The sequence below is a fragment of the Furipterus horrens genome, unplaced genomic scaffold, assembly GCF_987537825.1.
Source record: "Furipterus horrens unplaced genomic scaffold, mFurHor1.1.pri manual_scaffold_2, whole genome shotgun sequence".
Taxonomy (NCBI): domain Eukaryota; kingdom Metazoa; phylum Chordata; class Mammalia; order Chiroptera; family Furipteridae; genus Furipterus; species Furipterus horrens.
Genome location: NW_028327172.1, coordinates 150,795,256 through 150,816,617, shown reverse-complemented (window position 1 = coordinate 150,816,617; position 21,362 = coordinate 150,795,256). Strand labels below are relative to the sequence as shown.

The window sequence follows — 21,362 nt, the reverse complement described above, 5'->3', positions numbered from 1 at the left end:
AAACTGAATTTAGAAAAGACTCTGGGCTACAGGGTAGAGAAGATATTGAAGGAGAACTTGAATGCAGGAGGATACCATAAAAATTCAGGGAAGAGACAATGGCATCTTGGACCAGGATGATGGCAGTAGAGATGGAGAAAAGTGAATCCATTTGAGAGTGCAAACTTGATAGGAATGTGTGAAGAACTGGCTGTGGAGAGAGAGGGAAAGAGGAGGGTCAAAGAGGATGCTGTGCTGCTTACTCTCAGATGGATGGCAGTGGCATTCCCTGAGACAGGAAAGACGATTAGGTTTGACAGACGAAGTTGGTTTTAAACATGCTGACATATTGAGACACAAACAGAATTTCAGTTAGGCAGTTGAGATTATGGATCCAGAGAGCAGAGGAAATGTTTGTGACTATTTAGGCAGAGGTAACAGGAGAAGGGAAGGTCTAGGGTTCAATTGAACTCCAGTTGCCTGTTATTTATATGTGATTCTTGTCTGTTGTCTGTATTTGTTACATCTGTCTCATGTAGTCATGTCATTTAGCTTATTCCCCATATTTATCTCACTGCTGAGCCACCACTGTTTGCCTTCTGCATTGCTGGTTCATGTGTAGTTGCGCCTCACTGTTCATTTACTTTCAGGCAGGCATTTCTCTGTTTGCTTATTTGTCTCAAAAACAAACACACACAAAAACAAAAACCAAGCCCAAAACCTCCTTTCGAGTGTGTGCAGCTTTTATTGTCTGTTAGTCACTTCATGCTACTAACTCCCAAAGTAGGTTAAGTAAAGTAGGAGGGCTTTCCTCCATATTTGATTTCTTTTAGAATCAACTTTCATGTTTGTGCCCTCTTTATGATTCACATTTTAAAGTAAATTTTCCTTTTATCTATTTCATGGTCTTGGGTAAAACAGCTCAGGAATTTAATTTCAGTAAGTGAATCCTGAACAGTTCAAATAGCCCTCCTCTCTCCATTGTGGTCCACTGTCTTTGAAATTCACTGCTCTCAAAAAACACATCAGCCTTTGGTTTTATTTCTCTTTGAGGGAAGCTAAAAAGATTAAGTATGATTTCTAAAAGTCTGCATGTCTATGTGATAGTGCAAAGCACAAGATTAATAAAGAAAAGTCCCATTTCTGCTTCATCAGATGAGAATTGTTTTTAGGATCTACATACAAATATAGAAGAGGAGATAAAGGATCATTTTTAAGGTTGTAAGTCAATAGTTCCCAGCCTGAGACATATATTAGAAACACCAATGACAATTGTAAAAAGTATATATGCATGAAGACCCCACATCAGGAAATTTATTTATAAGGTCTGAGAAGGAGTCTGCTTATTCAAATTTTTAAAAAACTACACAGAGGATTCTGCAATTATTATTTAATAGATGTAAGTGGCACCCACCCAACCTAAGCACATGAGACATCACTGAAAATAATAATCACCAACTAGCAATGAATGTCTAATAATAGAGTCTAAATAGGCCAGCTAGGGCCTAGCAGTCAGGAGGGTAATAATCATAGACTGAATTCCAGAGCAGAAAGGGCAAACCCCAAATCACAGGAGCCAGAAGTAGGCAAAATGGTTATACAGGCATTGCCAGCACATGCTATTCTAATCCCTAATTGATGCAGGCATAGAGGCACCTTTAAATAGAAGAGGGTAGCAGGACAGAGCAGCAGAACCACAGCTTAGTGAAGCACTGGCATATGCTGAGTTAAGTAGGTGGAGTTGAGTTGGAGGAAAATAGTCTAGAGATAAAAGAGTGTTGAAGCTCAAAGACAGAGGTAAGTAAACAGTAAATATGGATGATAACAGTTCCCATAATAATTATGTATTAAATTTGGAGTGCCATAAGCCATTAAGGGTTATGACCTATTTTATTTATTTTAAGCTTCTCTGCTATTATTATTCGCCTTGCTTCCCTATCCTTCCTAGTTTTCATAAGGAAAACGAGAACAAATGTTTTAGAAATAGACTATGAATGCTACCTCTAATCTATGTTAAATTTGGGTCCTAGAGCTAAAAATTGACTGCAGTACTGAAATGTCAAAAATAATTCTGTCTGAATATTCTATTCTGAAATAGAAAATAACACATATCCTTAAGAGTCTTCAACAGTATTATAAAACTGCATTAAACTTAAATTTAGTATTAGTTTATGGAGAAATGATAAAATAAATAGAAAAGTCATAGGAATGAATAAGTCAGCTTTAAAGACATTTGAATTTCTCAAAAATCCTGCACATTTCTAGGACCTGTGAAAAATAAGAAATTTTCACTTTGCTAATTAGCATTATAAAGATAATTCAAGTCTCACAGACTTTGCAAAGCAAAATAAGGAAGAGAAAAGGGGTCAATGAGAATTGTACTTCTCTCAAACTTACATTTTTTCTCAAGTCTACTCAGCTTTCTTCCAAATGAAATAAATATCTCCCTGTCAGGTATATTTCTTAGGCACTACTGGTTGGATGCAATTATGGATATTAAAGAGAAAATGGAACTGTACACTTTGCTTCTACAAACATTAACTAGCAAGCAGTCAATTAATGGAGGTGTTGTTTGAGAGGCCTTGTTTTCTCCCTTAGTGGTTCTTGCAAAGGAACCCAGATCAAGGCATAGTCAATAGGTCTTTTCTTAAACAGCCTCATCCCACTTCTCATGGTTAAGCAGAATCAGGTTCAGTGTGAAAACAGTGGTCAAGGTTCACGTGCTCAGCTAGCATTCAATCCATTTCTCTTTTCCTATCTGTGGTACAGAGACAAGGGGGGATATGTGGAGGACTTAAGTGAAACCCCAGAGGAATTTATCATTTTGAAATAGTGCAGATAGGAAAACCTAACAAAAACAGATTCACCTTTTGCCCTGAGGAAGTCAGGTTATATATTTATTGGTGTGTGGAGGAAAGCATGAGCATGATTTTTAAAGCTGTGGAAGGGGAAGATAAGACAGAGCCTTGGTTTCATGACAGCTCATCTCGAAAAACGACCAACAGAGAGAAACAATGTGTAATGCCTTGTCAAGGTTGGTTGTCCCTCTCATTGCCTTGTGACTCCATCTGGGTGAAGAGAGAAGCCATAGGGCAGAAAGTACTGTAGACACAAGAGCAAGGAAGAGAGCTCTGCAACCCCTCCAGGGATGCTGCCTGACTTGTGTTTGGAGAAACGCTGATACAGGAAATAATGAGGCTTCAGAATGTTTAGGAGATGCACTGCACTCTAGTCAAGCAAGAGCCGCCCTCCAGAGTACTGACAAAGCTAGGCTGAATACAAATAAGCAGTGGACCAAGAGCTCTTGGCCCAAATGAAACGTCATTTTAGCAAAGTGAAAACTTTAATAAAATTTAAAATTATGATCAAGGCAGCCAAGCCATGCTTCTCCAGGCTGGGAGAACTTAGAACCAGGCAACGAACTTGGGCTCCCAGTATCTCCTTTTGAAATATAGACTGAGGCCTCACTATCCTGCCTCCTTGCTCAAATCATTCTGCCTGTGAAAACTGTTTTGAAATTTTCAGTTCAGGATCTGAAGAGCCTGCTATGTCACAAAGAAAACCGCAGGTCAAGAAACTAGCAAATGCTCCAAATTAGAATCATCTTTGTTGACAGAAGTGACTGCATGGGGAAATTACAGCATGCCAAGATGACCTTGAAGCCAAAATGTATCCAGGTATCCTGACCTGAATCTTAAATCACAACATTGTACATTTATTCATTTGGGTGTAGGCTTTTTAGTGTTTAAAGAGTTCCTTATGAAAAGACAAATAACCCTGGAATTTACAGGTCCAATGAGCAAGGCACCAGGAGATAAAGAGATGGGGATGGAAATTGGACCAGACAGGAGCTGTATTTTAAATGACAGCCAACATTTTCAGTAAAGGGACAGAAAGTAAATATTGTAGGCTTTCTAGACCATACCATCTTCATCACAACTACTTAGTTCTGCCATTGAAATGTGAGGTCAGCCAGAGACATGTAGACAAGTGAATGTGGATATATTCCAATAAAACTTTATTTATGGACAATGGAATTTGAATTCCATACAATTCCCACATGTAATAAAATATTCTTCATTTTGATTTTATTTTCAAAACAGGTGGAAGAGCATAATTTGCTGACTCATTCTGTATTAAGAATTCAAACTCTGAAAATAAGTCTCCCTGATTTCAGTTTTAACTGGGATAGGCCTAACTGTAACTTTATACTGAACTCCTATGACAGAAATGTTCAAAATGCCATGCAACTGTAATACATCCACTAAAGTTTATAAAAATATGCTTTTTATTACATTTGAAGGATGTTTTCAAACTATGAGTAAACAGTGGTTTGCACTGTGATCTCAGTAGTATTGCTAGGCGTCATTTTCTCCATTTGCAAGCTGAAGATGCTCATTAATGTTATTTCTCTCCCTCTTGGGATTTCTTCAAAATTAATTAATAGTCACACATATTAATGCTTTAAATGCATGAAGAAAGTTGGAGAGAACCTTTTATAAATCTACTTTAAGAAATAAACAATAAATGACCCATGGACACAGATAATGGGGTGGGGATTGCTGTGGGAGAAGGGGTGTGGGGGGAGCAATGGGGGAAAAAGTGGAACAACTGTAATAGAAAAAACAATAAATAAATTAAAAGAAAAAGAAAAAAAAAACAAATGTACCTGTAATAGTGTAAACAATTTTTAAAAAGAAAAACAAATGGACATAAAAATGCCCCTTTCAAAATATTTGTAGTTCCTTGAATAATAACCATTCGGTAAACCTCACTACCTGTGATAATACTGTCTTCAACTCCCTGCTTTCTTCCTTTCAGAACTTCAGAGAACCATCTCTGCCTTCCAATTCGATCTGTGTTCTCAGCAATCCTTTTATGGAACTTGGACTACCCCGTTCCTTCCCTGACAGTGGCTATACTGAACTTCTAGCAGTTTTTTTAAGTCTCTACCTCGTTCCTCTCAAGAATACCAGAGGGAAGGGAGGTTGGGGGGCTGGGTGAAAAAGGTGAAGGGATTAAGAAGTACAAATTGGTAGTTACAGAATAGTCACAGGGATGCAAATTACAGCACAGGGAATAGAGTCAATGATATTGTAATAACTACGTATGGGGCCAGGTGGGTATGTGAAATATTGGGGGTACCACTTTGTATAAAGTACATGATTGTCTAAGCACTATGCTGTACACCTTAAAGTAATACAGAACTATATTGAATGTAAACTGTCATAAAAAAAAGAACACTCAATAAATGATCTTATTCCAAATCTCAACCCAAAATTATTGATATCTGCCTCATCTGCATCACCATTCCTATAGTCTCAGATATAATTCAGATATTTTTCTGGCCAAAGTGAAAATCTCCACCTGTACTCAGGATCTTATTCTCTTCAGTTGCTCATGGGCCCTGTTTATCAATTATCCCATGTCTCCCTGTATTTTCAAGCAACTCTTCTCTCCTTTCTCTAACACTTTATAAATATGTTCCTATCTCTCAAGATAAAATTCCCTCAGTCCTGAGTCACCTCTTTGGCCATGTGGTCAGACCCTCTTTCTACTTACCTTAGACCAAGTTTCTTAAAAGAATGCCATATATTTACATTATCTGCTTTTTTACCCTCAGTCCACCTCTGAGCCCACTATGAGCTGACTTCTATGCCTATCACTGTTCAGAAACTGCTCAGGCAAAAGTTTTAAATAACTTCATAACCATCAAATCCATAGAGTCATTTTCATCTGGGATTTATTACAAATGGTATTAAGGACTGATCTAATACCCTATTTTTCATATATCCCAATAATAATCCCAATAAGGTTTTGCATTGAATTTGACAAGCTTTTCCTAAATGATAAATATGGAAGAGTAAAAACTAAAAATATCCAGAAGATTTTGAAAGTTAAGATTACCAGCTACCAACCACTTAAGTCCCTACAAAACTATAATAATGGAAACAATGTGACATGGGTACAGCAATGAACTATTTTAGGCCTCATTTTCCATCACTCTGTATTATCTGCTACTGTTAACAACTCCCTCTCTCTTGAGTTCCTTTCATTTCTATAGGGGTTGGTCGACTCTTCTGTCTCTTTCCCGCCTTTCTTTTATTTTATCTGTTCCAAAGATTCTGTTTCCAAAGGTCTTCTTTTCTTACTCTAAACACTCCCCTGGGGAAGCTCAGAATTTGTCATGATTATAACTATCATTATCTGGCCCACACTATATTCTCTATTCCCTTTCCAAATGAGATTCCCAGGGTTTAGGGTACATATGCTTTCTCTACCTCCTCAATAATTATGTAAAAGTACAATGACTTCTGTGTTGCCAAATTCAATGCATAATCTTCTCCTCTCATTCTATCCTTTTACTCTATAGTATTCCCCACAGACCACACTGTCCTCTTTTGGATTCTGTAACATGACACAGATCTGGTTTCCCACTATTCTCTTCGGCTACTACTTGATTAGTCAAAAAAGGTTCTTGTATTCTACTTTACTTCGAAATGTTGAAGGGTCAGTCCTAAGCATCCTCTCTCTTTCTTTTCTTTCTACTTTTCCTATGTGGGTAACCTCATTCATTCTCACAGCTTTAAATTCCTATGTTAATGCTCAAGACTCCTGATTTATAGCTGTAGCCTAAATCCCTGCACTCAGCTTCCAGTTCCTGACACCTCCACTTTAATTTTTTCTTTTTAAAATTTCCACTTCTATTTCTTATAGGTAGTTTAAGCATTAGGGTTGCCAGATAAAACAATGCATATAACCACATATAATGTTTTAATATTAATGTGCAATATTTGTCACAGACTTATACTAAAACATTATTCAGTATCTGAAATTCAAATTTAATTGGCATCCTGTTTTTTTATGTGCTAAATTTGGCAACCCTACTTAAAATAAAGTCCAGAATGAAACTCTTACTTTCTAATTGATTTGAGAGAGAGGAAAGGGTAGGAGGGGGAGAGGAAGGGAGAGAGAAGGAGAGAAAGAGAGAGAGAGAGAGAGAGAGAGAGAGAGAGAGAGAGAGAGAGAGAGAGACTGTTTTGTTGCTCCACTTATTTATGCATTCACTGTTGCTTCCTGTATGTACCCTGACCGGGATCAAACCCACAACCTTGGTGTATGAGAACAATGTTCCTGACAACTGAACTATCCCCAGCCAGGGTCCAGAATTTTTCTCCCCCACTGTTAAAACCATTTTCTTTTCAATGTTTCACACTTCTTAATTTTAGTAGATAGCACAACTCTTCCTTCACCTAGTTCCTCAAGCTATAAACCTGAAGGAATCTAATTTAATTTTTCTCTTTTCCTCACCTCTCATATCAAATTCATCATGAAGTCAGTTCTGTCTCCAAGTGTAGCTCAGATGTAGCCACTCCTCCTCATCCAGTGGCCACCCTATCTTTAATCTAGACTAATTCAAAAGATTTATCATTTTTCCTACTTCTAAACTTATCCCTTACTAACCTATTCTCCATAGAGCAGTAGAGAAATTAGTTTAATATCTAAATGGGATCATTTATTATCCTGCTTCAAATCCTTCAGCAGATTCTTAATGCACATCAAATGAAATGAAGCTCTTTACTCTGGTCTATAGACCTCTGAATGACTGGCAACTGACTCTCCAAATGATGCTTTTCACTCTCCTACTCTGAAACTATTTGCTACCCATGCTGGTCTCCTTTAGTCCCTACAACACTCCAAGCTTCTTCACACTTTGGCACCTTCACAGATGTGGTTTTCTCTTCCTGGAATGCTCCCCTGTCCCTAATCCTCAACCACCCCTCCCGCCCAGGTTATCCTTGAGACTTCACATTGAATGACGTTGCCTCAGAGAATTCTTCCTAAACAACCCCATTACTCTTCTGCCCTCACATTACTTTTCTACTTTCCTTCATAGCATGTATTAGTATTGGCATTAATTAATTTATTTATTAACTTATCTTTACCCCAAGATTATAAACTCCATTCATCGGATCACGGACCATGTCTGTTTTGTTCACCATCCAAAAGCAATGCCTGGGAACTTAGTACACTTAAAAAAAACCAGCACCAAATGAATGAGTGAATGACTTACAAACCAATTTCTCTGGTGCCAGACCCATCCATAGGTCAAACATCTTTAGCCAGCTTGACAATTTATCTCAACTCCCTATGGACTGAAGTCCAGATGTTTAGCCAGGTTTCTCCAGATCCATACTGAAATAATTGAATTATCCTCAACGTGTCATGTGCATTCTAATATCTTTGCATATGTGTCTCTCTGCCTAGCCTATTTTCTTACCACCCTTCAGTCTGACCAATGAAATTCATTTTTTAAAATTCTTCTCTAGTGCCACTTCTTCTTTGAGTGTTCCCAGACCACCCTTTAACCACTCTTATCTTTATGCTACTATCATATTCTATACATGCCCCCTATTAATAGCTAAAATTTATTGAGATCCTTTACAGATCATTAAATGTAATAAGTTTATAAAGATTTCACACATTTCTATCTTCACCATAGCCCTGTGAGATTAGATTTACTGTCCCTACATTACAGAGGAGGAAACTGAGATAGAGAGGTTGATAACTTACCTGAAGTTTAAGAGCTCTTATGTGAGAAGCCAAAAGAGGCACCAAGACAGATGAACTTTAAAGCCTGTGACCTTAACCACTATTCCCCACTGCCGCACCAAGTACTCAATACACTTAGAACATGTTTTTTATTCATCTTCTATTTCCTTAAATTCATTTCCTCATCATATTGTGAGCCTCTCCTGGGCAACACAGGATCAAAATCATCTTGTTAACCTAGCTATTCATGAATAAATCATTAATAAAGGCATTAATTTATAATTGTATAAAGTCTTTTGCTTACATAATACTTGAGTGGGCTTTATAAATGAAGATCTGAGAAATCTGAAAAAACTGATTGGCCTCATAATATTTTTCAAATAGCAAGAAACTTAGTATATAAGTATATTAATTTTTAAAAAGTTATTTTTAGTGTACTTGATATGTAAATGGCTTTACCATTCAAATAAGCATAAGTAAATGTAAGTGCCTCAAAAGGGAATAGAGCTTTGGTCATCATTAAGCACTTTATGTCTCTTAAGGCATATATAAGTATGTTATAATCTCTTTAGTTGTTCTTCATTAACTCATAATTAGTACTGCTGCCACCAGCTAGAGTAGGTTATTTAAATGATATTTTTTAAGAAGCACAAAAAGAAAGACACCCTTCAGCTAACCTATTTTTCTGTACTTTCCTGTTTCTCCCCATATGAACCCTTATTGCCACCTTGACATTCATATACATTTACACACATCCACACATATATCCCTAAACCATTATATGCAAGATCTGTTCAGAAAGTATCCAGCCATGTACTAAGAAAAACAGAGATATTTACTGAAGAAGGTACAAGATACACTGTATATAGGACAATAATGCCTCAGTCCCTGTCTCCTTCAAAGCAGGCATGTTGGGACCTCACACAGTTCTCCCAATTGCCCTGCCATATTTTCCTGAATCTCACTGATGGTCTGAAATCTCTTCCCTTTCAAAGGTGATTTTAGTTTTAGGAAAAGCTGGAAGTCACAGGGCACCAAATCTGGGCTGTAGAGGGTGGGCTGAGTCACCTGGATGATTTGATGTTTCACAAAAAAACAGCACAAGACATGATGCATGAGCAGGAGTGTTGTCATGAGGAAGCTGCTAATCACCAGTTGCCCATAGCTGTGGCCTTCTGAATCATCCAAATAATTTCCATGGAGGAATGTTCAAGTTTAACTCAAAATCTGATGCAGATTAGTTGCTTTACTCACTCAGTCATTTTGAATGCAATGGCCACACAGTACACATGCACAGTCAATGGAATCTACCACTGAGTAGTACAATAAAATCATCATTGTTCACACATGCTTATTCCAGTGCACTCTCCTTGGCTGCCAGGTTACATCAATGTCACACAAATTGTTCTTGTTATATTAACAATGGTTAGACTTTTTCCGGACAGACCTCATATATGAGTTGCTCCTTGGGTTGTCATTAAAAGATTCCATTAAAATGCCAAACAATGTAGTCTCACAATAAGCAGAGCCAAGGACCATAAAAAGCCATTAAAATGGTGCTATTGTACACCTGAAATCTCTATAGCAAATTTATTAACCAATATCCCTCAAAAAATTCAATAAAAATACAAAAATCATTTTTAAATGGTGCTATGTTGGCACTTAATTTATTCAGTTAACTAGAAGATACCTAGCAAGAATGAAGCATAGGATATGTAAATTTCAATGAGGCACAGGGAATGAGGAAGTCAGAAGAAACCATGCAGGCCTAGAACTTAGATAATTAAAATAGGGCTGGTTTGGCTGGGTCTGCTTTTTAGAGAGTACGATAAATGTTTACCTTGTAACCATGACAGATAGTACAGCAAACTAGCTAAGAGCAATAATGAGTTATACAGTTGAACAGACCTAAATGTTAATCCTAGCCTCCCCAAGTAACAGTGGATTGGCTTCTTAAATTCTCTACACACTGGTTTATTCAAATATAAAATGAGGATAATACCATTTTACATGGGGACTGTGAGAATTCTATAGTTATACCATATTATGGTACACTATCTCATTTTGATCATAGCACTTACTACCACCTGATACATTCCTCTTTATTTTTTATTGCCTATCTCCACTAGCCCCACAGTGGAATATCAGCTCCTTAAAGGCACAGATCTTGTTTGCCCTGTTCATTATTATATTCCCAGTATGGGTAATAGTTCCAGGCACTCAGTAAATGCTCAGCAAATGGTCAATGAATGAAAAGAAGGAATGGATGAAGTCAGTAAGCAGAGAGGGATGGCATGAGAAGAAAAAGTGAGAGGGAAGGATAAAAAATGAGAAGAGCTAAAATAAAATTTTAATAAATGGTGGAAATGTGGTGGTGAAAGTGATGATTAATTATATTAAAACCATTTCTTCCATTATTTAGTTTTCTACAAGATCAATTTTTGCGTTACATATTTAAATGCATGGATGGCAACACAATTTGCTTCCAGTTTGCACTATAACAAATGCTATTATAAACACACATAAATATGTTTGTAAATCTTGGTGCACCTATATGATTTCTTCAGTACAGACTTTTAGAAGTAAAACTACTATGCACTTTAAGTTTATTACACATAATTTCAAATTTCATTCAAAAGTTTCTACACAACAAACAGCAATGGACAGGAGCATATAAATTCCTCACAACTTCACCAACTCAGAGAATTATTGTTATAAAAAGTATATCTTATTGTTTTAACTTGTACTTTGTAATTATTCATGGATATAAAGAATACATTTTATTTGTTTTTTCACACATTTCTGATGAATATTTTTTGCCTATTTTTCTATTGGGTTTTTTCTATTTCATATTGATTCCTAAGAGGGTCTGCTTGTTTTTATATTAAGAAAATTAATGCTTTACTATCATATCAAAATACTTTTTACAAATCTGAGCTGGGGACTGAGCTCTACTAAGAGCCCATAAAATATTTTCTTATTGACAGAATACATTGGGGGAATACCACATTGTGTGCTGAGATGGAGGCCATAATTTTTAAGACCAAATTTTTTCTGGCACTTTTACTAACATATACCACACATATTTGTCAGAAGAAAATCAAAAAGTAATAAGAACTGAAAGCATTACATTTTATTTGAAATACATTTACCTTCATATATTTAGTGAAAAGCACCTGTCAAAATATGTTTCAGACTCTGTCAAGATCCAAATACTTGAGAATTGGCTAGTAAATTATGGAATGGGATGTTTCCTAGTAAATCTATCATATCCTGGCTGGCTACAGCAGTTCCTCATCTGTAGAAACCCTAGATTTTGATGTAATTCTTTGAGAAGTGGGCTAACTCTAGACAAAACAGTTTCAGAGCCATGTTTATCATCAAGGCCCATCATATCCCCTGTCAGTAGTTTTTCTTTCTTCACTATTTCCCCTGAGTCTGAAACTCCCAGAAAAGGAATGGCAAATATGTGGTAGGTATATCATTAGTTTCCCTGTTAACATATATGGCTGTTAAATTTAGCCAATAATCATCACCTTTCAGAATAAATCCACTCACTGGCTCAGAATCTTTTATAACAGTGCTCCAATAAACTGACAGGAGGTGGCAATCACATTTTAGCTCGTTCACTTATCATTAGAATGACAGCTAATCCTACTTAAACAGTATCTGTATTTTAAATAGGAAGCTCTTAAAGGCTGGAAAGTTTTCAAGGCCTAAATATATGAAGCCTTAACACTTTAGGGATAAGGGTATTGATGCTTGGAATAGGAAGGTGTAGCCCACACTTCCTTGGTCACACTCTGCCCTGCACTGAAGAGAATGCCTGGGCTGGCACTATTAGACTTCTTCTGTCCTAAGGAAGATCATTTGAAAGTTAATTCACAAAGCATAATTATACTAATATAACTTTCAAGCTTAGCATTTTAGGCTTCTTTCATACATATGTTTAAATATATTTCACAGGAAAAAATATAGACGGAGTTTGGAGAAGGTGGAAGTGGGTATAGGGAGGATGAATGGTGATAGAGTCTTGACTTTGGGTGGTGAACACATAATACAATGTAAAGTTGATGTGTTGTAGAATTGTGTACCTGAAACTTGTATAATTTTGTTAACCAGTGTCACCCTAATAAATACAATAAAAATGAAAAAAAAAAGAAAAATTATATAAATAATATCAGGCACGTGATCAAAATCAAACATTTCAAATCCATCATTTTAAAGAGAAAAGAGAGTTAGCAGCAGAATATTTAATCTCTCAACTCCCAGGTCACTAACACTAGACATTGAATAATAAAAACTCAATATAATAGTATGTGAAGGAACTAAAACCCTCATGAATTATTGGTGAAAATATCTCATGATCAGGCCTCTGTGGAAAACAGTTTATAGGTTCCTCAAAAAATTAGTCACAAATTGACCATATGATTCAGCAATTCCACATCTAGGTTATATTCAAATAATTGAAAGCAGGGACTCAAGCAGATATTTGTATTCAGATGTTCATGGTAGTGTCATTTACAGTAGCAAAAATGTGGAATTAATTCAAATTTCCATCCATAGATGAAATGATAAACAAAATGTGCCAAATGCATACAATGGAATTTTATTCAGCAGTTGAAAAAAATCAAGATCTGATACATTTTAAAACATTACACTAAGTGAACCAACACAAAAGGAAAAATAGTGTATAATTCCCCTTATATGAGGTACTCTCTGAAAAGACAAATTTGTAGAGACAGAATGTAGAAGATAAGTTACCAGGAGCCAAGGGAATGGGGAGTTATTTGATTGGTACAGAGTTAGGTTTGGGATGATAAAAAAAAGTTCTGGAAATGAATAGTGATGATGGTTGTACAATGATGTGAAAGTACTTAATCCCCTCCTTCCAGTGAATCTTTCCTCTTTTGAATTTCATTTGAAAATAATTTGTGCTAACATTTGACATAAAGCTGTAAGAAACCATTTTCTCGCTTCAGAGTACCTAACAGAAAAGCCTTGTTGCTGTCATATTTGGTGAAATACGTAAAACAATTTCAAAACACTTAATGTTCAGGATCTTTAAAATACTGTTTTAAAGTTGTTGTTGTTTTAGAAGAACCCACTTGGTTCAAAATCATTCACAGTTTATTGACAGATTTAATCTTTAACCAAGGGCACAATGGCACATATATGTAACTAGTTCCCTGAATGTCTGCGCAAAATAAAATTTAACTTTCCCTTTGTAGTGTCATACCACAAATCTCACCCAAAAATATAATGGAATCTAGTTTGTGTTTTTTAATATAATAAAATATTAACATAACCTTGGACCAATGATTGTTGGTACTTAAAAACTACAAAGTTGATATTTTAGGCATGGTTAAACTTCAATTAAAGGTACTCATAATTAGACTTCCCTGGAAGAATAATACAACTGAAAGACAAAAATTTCTGTATCGTCTTATGTCTCTTGATATGATTTCTTAATATTTCATTTTAGAACAGAGAATTGTCTATTACCATCATAGCACATTTGCATGCTGTCTAGATGTATAGGACCAGCAGCTAGGTTTGACACTGTCGATCACTTTTCTTATTTTTTATTTGTCAAAATGATTATTCCTGTCAATTCACAAAAAATTCCAGCATGAATAGAAGAGGCTTAAATTTCCAAATGATCCATTTCTGTTGGGCCCCAAATGAGCTACAGTCCAGCACTAAAAGTATTTAAGATGTCACATACCATGAATTCTGATAAAACTGGATTAAAGAATAGGGCTTACGCATTCTGAAATCGAGAAAAGAGGGAACAAGTTGCAGACTCTAGCTCAGGCTCCTTCTCTAACCATGTGCTCCTGGGCTCTCCTTCAGGATGTCTCTGTGTAGATGGGAGAGGGAACTTCTCTTAAGGTGTATGTCTAACTAGATGCCTCAGCCTTCATTAGTACATGTCAATTGTATCCCTAGCTTCGTTCACTATATATTAATTATATTATATTATAAATCTCAAATTCAGTGTCAGTAAATACCCTTTGATAACTCAGTAAAGAGCAACTATATTTAAGAAAGTTTATATGAAGAATTTGCAGTCATCCCTTTTTCTAGATCCAGGATGGCAAACAGATTTCATGCGTAGAACCTGTTTAAGAGTCCTCCTTTGATGGGAGGGGTTTGGAGGCTGATTCTTGATGAGAAAGAGAACCATATGTGCCTATGGTCTGGTGGTGGTGGCATGTGTGTTGCATACTGACCAACTCTAATCTAGATATTCTAAAAATATCCATGACTTAACACTAACACTAAACAGAAAAGAACTGTGTATCGGACCACCTTTGTGTTACCTCCACAGAACTGATTTGCCTGAGCTATATTTAAGCATTAAAACTTTAGCACACATTCAGAAAAATTAACAGAAAGAAGTTATTAAAATTATTCTATTTCCTGTAAGAAAATGTATCATTTGCTACATTTAATAATATTCTCCATAAAGGAATCCACAGGAGAAATTTCTTTCAAGACTTAGTGTTGGTAATTTCAAGTTTCACCTAAGTGACTGGTCAGTTCATATCCCATGCGCAACAACTCGCTTTTTTCTTCTCTTTGCACTGCTTCTAGAAAAAAAAAAAAAAAAAAAACTCCCTTTTTTCTAGCACTGGGCTAGAACAGTACAGCCACTCTCACGAAATCCATTTCACATCTAGAGCCCACCCTTGATTTCAACTACATTTTCCTACCCTTATTTTCACTTCACCTCAATTTAGTCACTTACACTTTTACTCTTGTAGAAGTGTTTATTCTGTGTGCTGGAATAAGACTAAATATAAATATCCCAATCTAGCTGTGCTACTTGGGCAACCTAAAATCTCTCAGAGGCTGGGTTTTCTTTTCTATAAAACAAGAGCTTGCTCCGTTCCAGTTCTAAAAATTCAGCATATTTCTAGATAAAAACCAGGAAATTAGTCACAAACTTATTAATATGTTTGCTGACTTTATTAACTTATTTCTTAAAAATATCTCCCCTTATATTTTGTAACAGTCAGTGAGAACTCATGCATTCTTCTAAAGGTGACCATCTTAAACTAGATAATGTCTAATTTATGTGTTCCAACTAGTCTGTAGCTAAAGAAATCTCACCAAATTGTGGGGAACTGCTCCTTGTGGTTTAGGGAATTGTAGTCCCGGCTGTGAGCCTGACTTGCCGCCTGTCCCCCCACCCCCGCCTCCTCACCTCAAAATAAGGCTGCGTGGGAGACATAACCGAAAGCCACTCAGAGGGTTTCCATGAGAATTGGATTTAAGGAATGCTTATTATGCTTTAGAACTTGCTCTGCTTTTCTTATCTCTTACTTAGGTATACACAGTCTCTAGCAAGGAATGTATGAAACCTTGCACTAATGCCAGTGTGGTGTCAAGATGTTTAATAGACCCTGACACAGACTGGTCACCGTGTCCTCTGTACTGGTACATGCAACCTGTTATTGTCAACTGTAATCCAGGTGCCTAAAAGCTATTGATGATTCATGAATTTTGACCTTGTATCTCCCATGCGTACCCTTCTCAATAAAAAACATGAGGAATGGAGGTCTTGTGCTTTCTCCACTAGAGGGAACAGCCACCTCCCTTACCCCCCAGACAAAATACAGTGTCCTGGATAGATTCGGTCCGCTGTGGTCGTGAAACCTCTGCTGGACAGAATAGTTTCCAACTGAGCCTAGGGTGTTGGAGGCAACTCTGTCTCCCCAAATGACATGTAAAGATATCTATATCTCATGATAGTGCCAAAAAAAGTAACATTTTATATGAAGGTGCAGAGAAATTCACAAGGTTAATACCATTGGAAATATTAAGTAACATTAACATAGATTAAGACATCAGTCTAGCAAGAACAATCTTAGTTTTTTTATTATCCCATGTAACATTATACCCACCACATATCACTAACTCCATATAGCAAAGTACTCACTAATGAGCAAAATCAATTAAAATGTATAAAGGACTATGTGCTATACACTGTGTAAGTAAATTACATTACACAGAGAGACTTCAGAGCAGTTTATTAAATAGACTTTTCAATTCTACCTTTTCTGGTAGTGACAAGCTTTAAAAAAAAAGAATTAATTTTACTAGATAACAGTGGTTAGATATTTCTCGACTCCACTTTACTGCTACTTTATTATGCATACAATTTAGCATATACTTTTTTACAAAAGAAAGATAAGTATTGGTTAAATTAAGAGCAATTTTCCTGTTTGCACTTTCTTGCTGACTTATCTTGTGTTTTACATTTACCTTAAAAACTATTTAAATAACTATTAAAACCTACAACATTAACATAATAGATACATTCCCCCTGAATGTCAACAGAAGTTTGTTGGTATATATATTTTTAATGTTACTTGAAGCTTTGTAATAGATGCCATTCACAGAAAGCTGTTTTGTTTTTTGTTTTTTATTTCTAATTAGAACAATTTATACTTTCAATGAATTCTGTAATGAGCACCAAACCAGCCTGTACAACTTTGTTAACAAAAGAGGTGATTTGAATTCAGAAAAGGTGGAAACTTTAGATTTTGTTTTTCTTTCCAATGGCAAAATAAGAATAGGAAAGCAAAAGAGCCACAAATTCTGACACTACACTGGCTTCATAGAATTAACTGGATGACCGACTGTAGACAGCTCCCATGAACATTTGAGCATTCGTCCTCCCATGACTGAGAAGCATACAAATGATTATACTACCCTTTGCTTTCCCAGAATTAAACCAAGGGACAGGCTCTCTCAAAAGCTATACGAGCTCTTTGCAATAGCACTATTATTCGGGAATAGTTATGCAAGACCTAATACAAGATCATGAATAAAATTCATTCTTCAAAGTATAATTTGCTCAAAAATAGTTTGGTCTATTTACCTTCTTCCATTATGGTTGGAAGAAATAAAAATGAAATATAAAAAACATCACAAATCTTTCTAGATGTAAAAAAAAATTAACAATATATTGGGTAGTGGCAAAATAAGTTCTTCAAGAAGTCAAAAAGATAATATAAAAAAGAGTCCTTTAAGATAATGAAGAACTCAAGCTCTGGGCTAAATAGAGGGAAACTTTCTGTAGAAGAAAATGTTATAATAAAGTTTCATAGTTTTAGTCCCTATTTCTTCTGAGGAGCTAAAAATATAACTTTCATATACTAGCACTATCCTATTGTATAAAGATTTCCACTTAATAAAGAATCCACTGGGATTTGGAAAAACCTCAATTGCTTAAAAAAAAAGAGAAGAAGTCGCTGTATAATAAAAAAAGAAAGATCGTAACCAGGGTACCTGGGTTTACCTTTGCTTTGCGAAAGTGGTAGACCACCAGCATGCTAACGAAGTCAAGCAGCATACACAGGGCTTGGAAGGAGATGATAGCAAGTCGCAAATACTTATCCTCCTGGACAAAGCAGGGGCTGTCATCAGCACAGTAGGGGCAGCCCTCCCTGCAGGGTAGGCAGACATGGGCTTCTTCTGACACATCTTTTGTTCTTTCTGCAAAATGGTGATCCGGACCCCTTCCTGAAAGTTCCAAATAAAACCACAGTGTCATTGCACCTCTGAGGAAGGTGAGACTGAGCACAGTCAAAACACACTTCCCCTTTCACTCCTTTTCCCTTTTATAAAGACCTTTTTCAACCTTTTTGCTAGAGAAGAGAGTTACTTTACCTATAGAGTCAAGCAAAATTCTTTTCATCCCTCTAATTAAAAAAAAAAAAGTCATTCAGAGTAACTGAGGAAAATTAGCAAACATGGAAATAAAACTCATTAAAGGCAGAAAATAGTTTTCTTAGTCTTTTTGTATCATTATCTACCACTCCAACAGATACTCCCTATGACATAAATCATATTCTATAAATATTTGTTAAAGAATTAACAAGAGGCAAGATAACAAAGCTGTGTCTTTCCTGCAACAACACTTTTGGATCTACTTGACCTAGATGGCACAAAATCCAAAATGAGGCTTTGATTACTCCTTAATTCAATAGGAATCTCATCTACCAAGTTCATTAGGTCTAAATTGAATAAAATGATCCTTAATAGACAGTTATTCAGTGCACATTTGGATGATGATGGTGCATCCTTTGCCCAGAGTACAATCCATATTTATAGGTTACTGTGTAATTTCTCACTTTGCATACCCCTAGGACAGTTCCTAACTGTTAACTAACTACTGTTATTGACCCTCTCTTTACTGTTAGATTGTTCTATGTCAGTTATCAAACTTAGCTGTGAAGCCCACAGACACAGATCTCTTTAATTGTTGAGTATAGCATTAACAATTATCCAATTAATACCATGTACAAATTAACAAATAAAAATGCCTATTTCCAACTCTGAACTCAACATGAAAGACATTATTGAATATACACCCAGTTTAGTATATAACACAACCACATAGTTTCATATGTAATACAACCTTGATTTATTGAGAAATTTGGGGGAAAGGCTATTCTGATTAATGTATTTTAACAACACAATTTAATAGAAAGTCTTTATTATTTTCCACTTTTATTAAAGGTTCACAATTTTCCTAAAATATATTTATCTGCTTTAAATTCTTAATAATATAATATCAAAACCATAATTGAATATTTCTTCGATGAATCCAGATATGCTGTTTTTTAAGAGCCATTATTCCATTACACAACAAAAAGTGTATGAATTTCAATGTCCAGCAGATATAGTTCCCATCCCTAGATAGCTCTGTGGCATTAGGCAACTCACTCGACAGCTTTGGTTCTTAGTTTACTAATCTATGAAATGTGAATTGCTGTGGAATTTAAATGAGATAATGTATATACAAGGTGGGGCAAAAGTAGGCTTACAGTTGTTCATACAGATAATAATACAATAATTAATAAATAATAATACAAGGATAAACTCTGGTTTTCATACCCACAACTGTAAACCTACTTTTGCCACACCCTGTGCCTACCTTTCTCTTCTTCTCCAAATATGGAAGGTGCAAAGAGGAACTAGAAATATATTGGTGCCTTAAAGAAAGGCACCACTTATTAAAAATAAAAACAAGAAAGTTAGAAGAAAGCTGAAGTAGGGAGGGAGGAAGTGGAAAGAATAAGTTCCATTTTAGACAAATTAAATTTGAGACCCAACTCACTGTCCAAGAGAAATATACAATAAGAAGTGAGAAATAATATAAGACTAGAGTGTGGGAAAAGGATCAGTGTGAAAGAAGGAAACTACAGAGAGCCCTGGGAGTGGGTGAGGTGCTGAGAAGAGGAAGAAGCAAAGAGAAAGAAGCTTAAGACAGGCAGAAGTTTTTACAATGTCATAAAAGAAAACTTGGATTTACTGGAACATGCTGGAATGTGAACAAAGATGACAACTGAGTAAAGGCTGTAAGATTTAATGATTACTTTATCCTTCCTTGATATTTAAGACAGTAGTTATCGAAGAGTGGTAGAATCAAATTAGGTTGTCAGGGCTTAAGGAATAAATATGTGATAAAGTAGAATATTATTTCAATAAATATTCCATTGAACAAAAAAATCTAGAAAAGTTCATGATTAATAGAAATAATGATATGATTGACTTCCAGCCAAGATGGAGGCATAGATAGACACAAGGCATCTCCCTCCACAACTAAGAAGGAATAAAACTACCTCAAAACTAGAAACAACCAGAAGTTCCAAAAAACAGAGCTGCATGGAAGTCCAACAAACAAAGATATAAAGAAGAAATACCCAGACAGGTAAGAGGGGCGAAGCTGGGGCAGAGAGGAAGCAGTGTGGTGGTGGCAGTGGCAGGCCAGTGGAAAGTGCAGTCACACATTTTAAAAAGAAGGGAGGGACACCTAGGGAGCATTACCTACCTCACCAGACCAGACTGTGCAGCTCACAGTTCCAGTGCCAGGGAAAATAAAGCATCCTTGCATCTGACTGTGAAAAACAGTGAGGGTTGGGGCAAAGGAAGAATCTGCCAGTGTCTCAGCAGAGTCTACTTGTTTAAAGGGCCCCCACATCCCTAGAACATCTGCAGACCCACCCACTCCAGGAATTATGGCCAGGGTAACAAATAGAGAGGCACCAGTCCCATATGAGATGCAGGAGAAGTGCCTGGAAAAGGGGCGAGTGCTGAGCAAGCAACCACAAGGTGATGAAATGGGTCACCCATACTGACGAATACCTAAAGATCTTCCCCTTACAACATAACAGGTGTGACAGCTCTTCCTAAGACACAGAGGCAAAGAAACATGAGATCCTGTCAAAGATGAGGAGACAGGGAAGTACGACCCAAAAGAGGGAATGGATCAAAGTTCCAGTATAGAACTAAGCGACAAGGAGATAGCTAACCTAACAGAGAAGGAGATAGCCAACCTAACAAACAGAGTTCAAAACACTGGTGTTAAAAATGATCACAGACTTGACAGACATGCTTAAGTATGGCAAACACAGAAAAAAAGAAGTGAAGGCTACGCTAAATGAAACTAAGGAAAATCCACACAAAACCAATGGTGAAGGGAAGGAAACCAAGGGTCAAACTAATAATTTGGAACATAGGTAATAAAAAAACAGTCAACCAGTACAGAATGAGGAAACAAAAATGGAAAAAAAATGAGGAGAGGCTTAGGAACCTGTGGGACAACTTTAAGCGTGCCAACATCCAAACCATAAGGGTGCCAGAAGGAGAAGAGGAAGAGCAAGAAATTGAAAGTGTATGTAAAAAAATAATGAAGAAAAACTTCCAAAATTTGGCAATGGAACTAGACATACAAGTCCAGGATGCACAGAATCCCAAACTGGCTAGACCCAAAGAGGACCACACCAAGACACATCATTATTAAAATGCCA

The 21,362-nt window shown here is 36.3% G+C and overlaps 1 protein-coding gene and 1 long non-coding RNA gene across 2 annotated transcripts in view; one reads left to right on the top strand and one right to left on the bottom strand.

Annotated features, from left to right (window-relative positions):
* GPR158 (G protein-coupled receptor 158) overlaps positions 1–21,362 on the bottom strand; it is a 366,690-nt gene that overhangs the window by 142,791 nt on the left and 202,537 nt on the right. The window contains exon 4 of the mRNA XM_090268046.1: positions 17,846–18,069. Coding sequence (XP_090124172.1) covers positions 17,846–18,069 — 224 coding nt within the window. The remainder of the gene's footprint in view (positions 1–17,845; positions 18,070–21,362) is intronic.
* LOC150019725 (uncharacterized) lies at positions 1,683–5,212 on the top strand. The gene is made up of 3 exons (XR_016509287.1): positions 1,683–1,776; positions 3,505–3,656; positions 4,801–5,212. It is a non-coding gene; the product is annotated as an uncharacterized LOC150019725 (long non-coding RNA).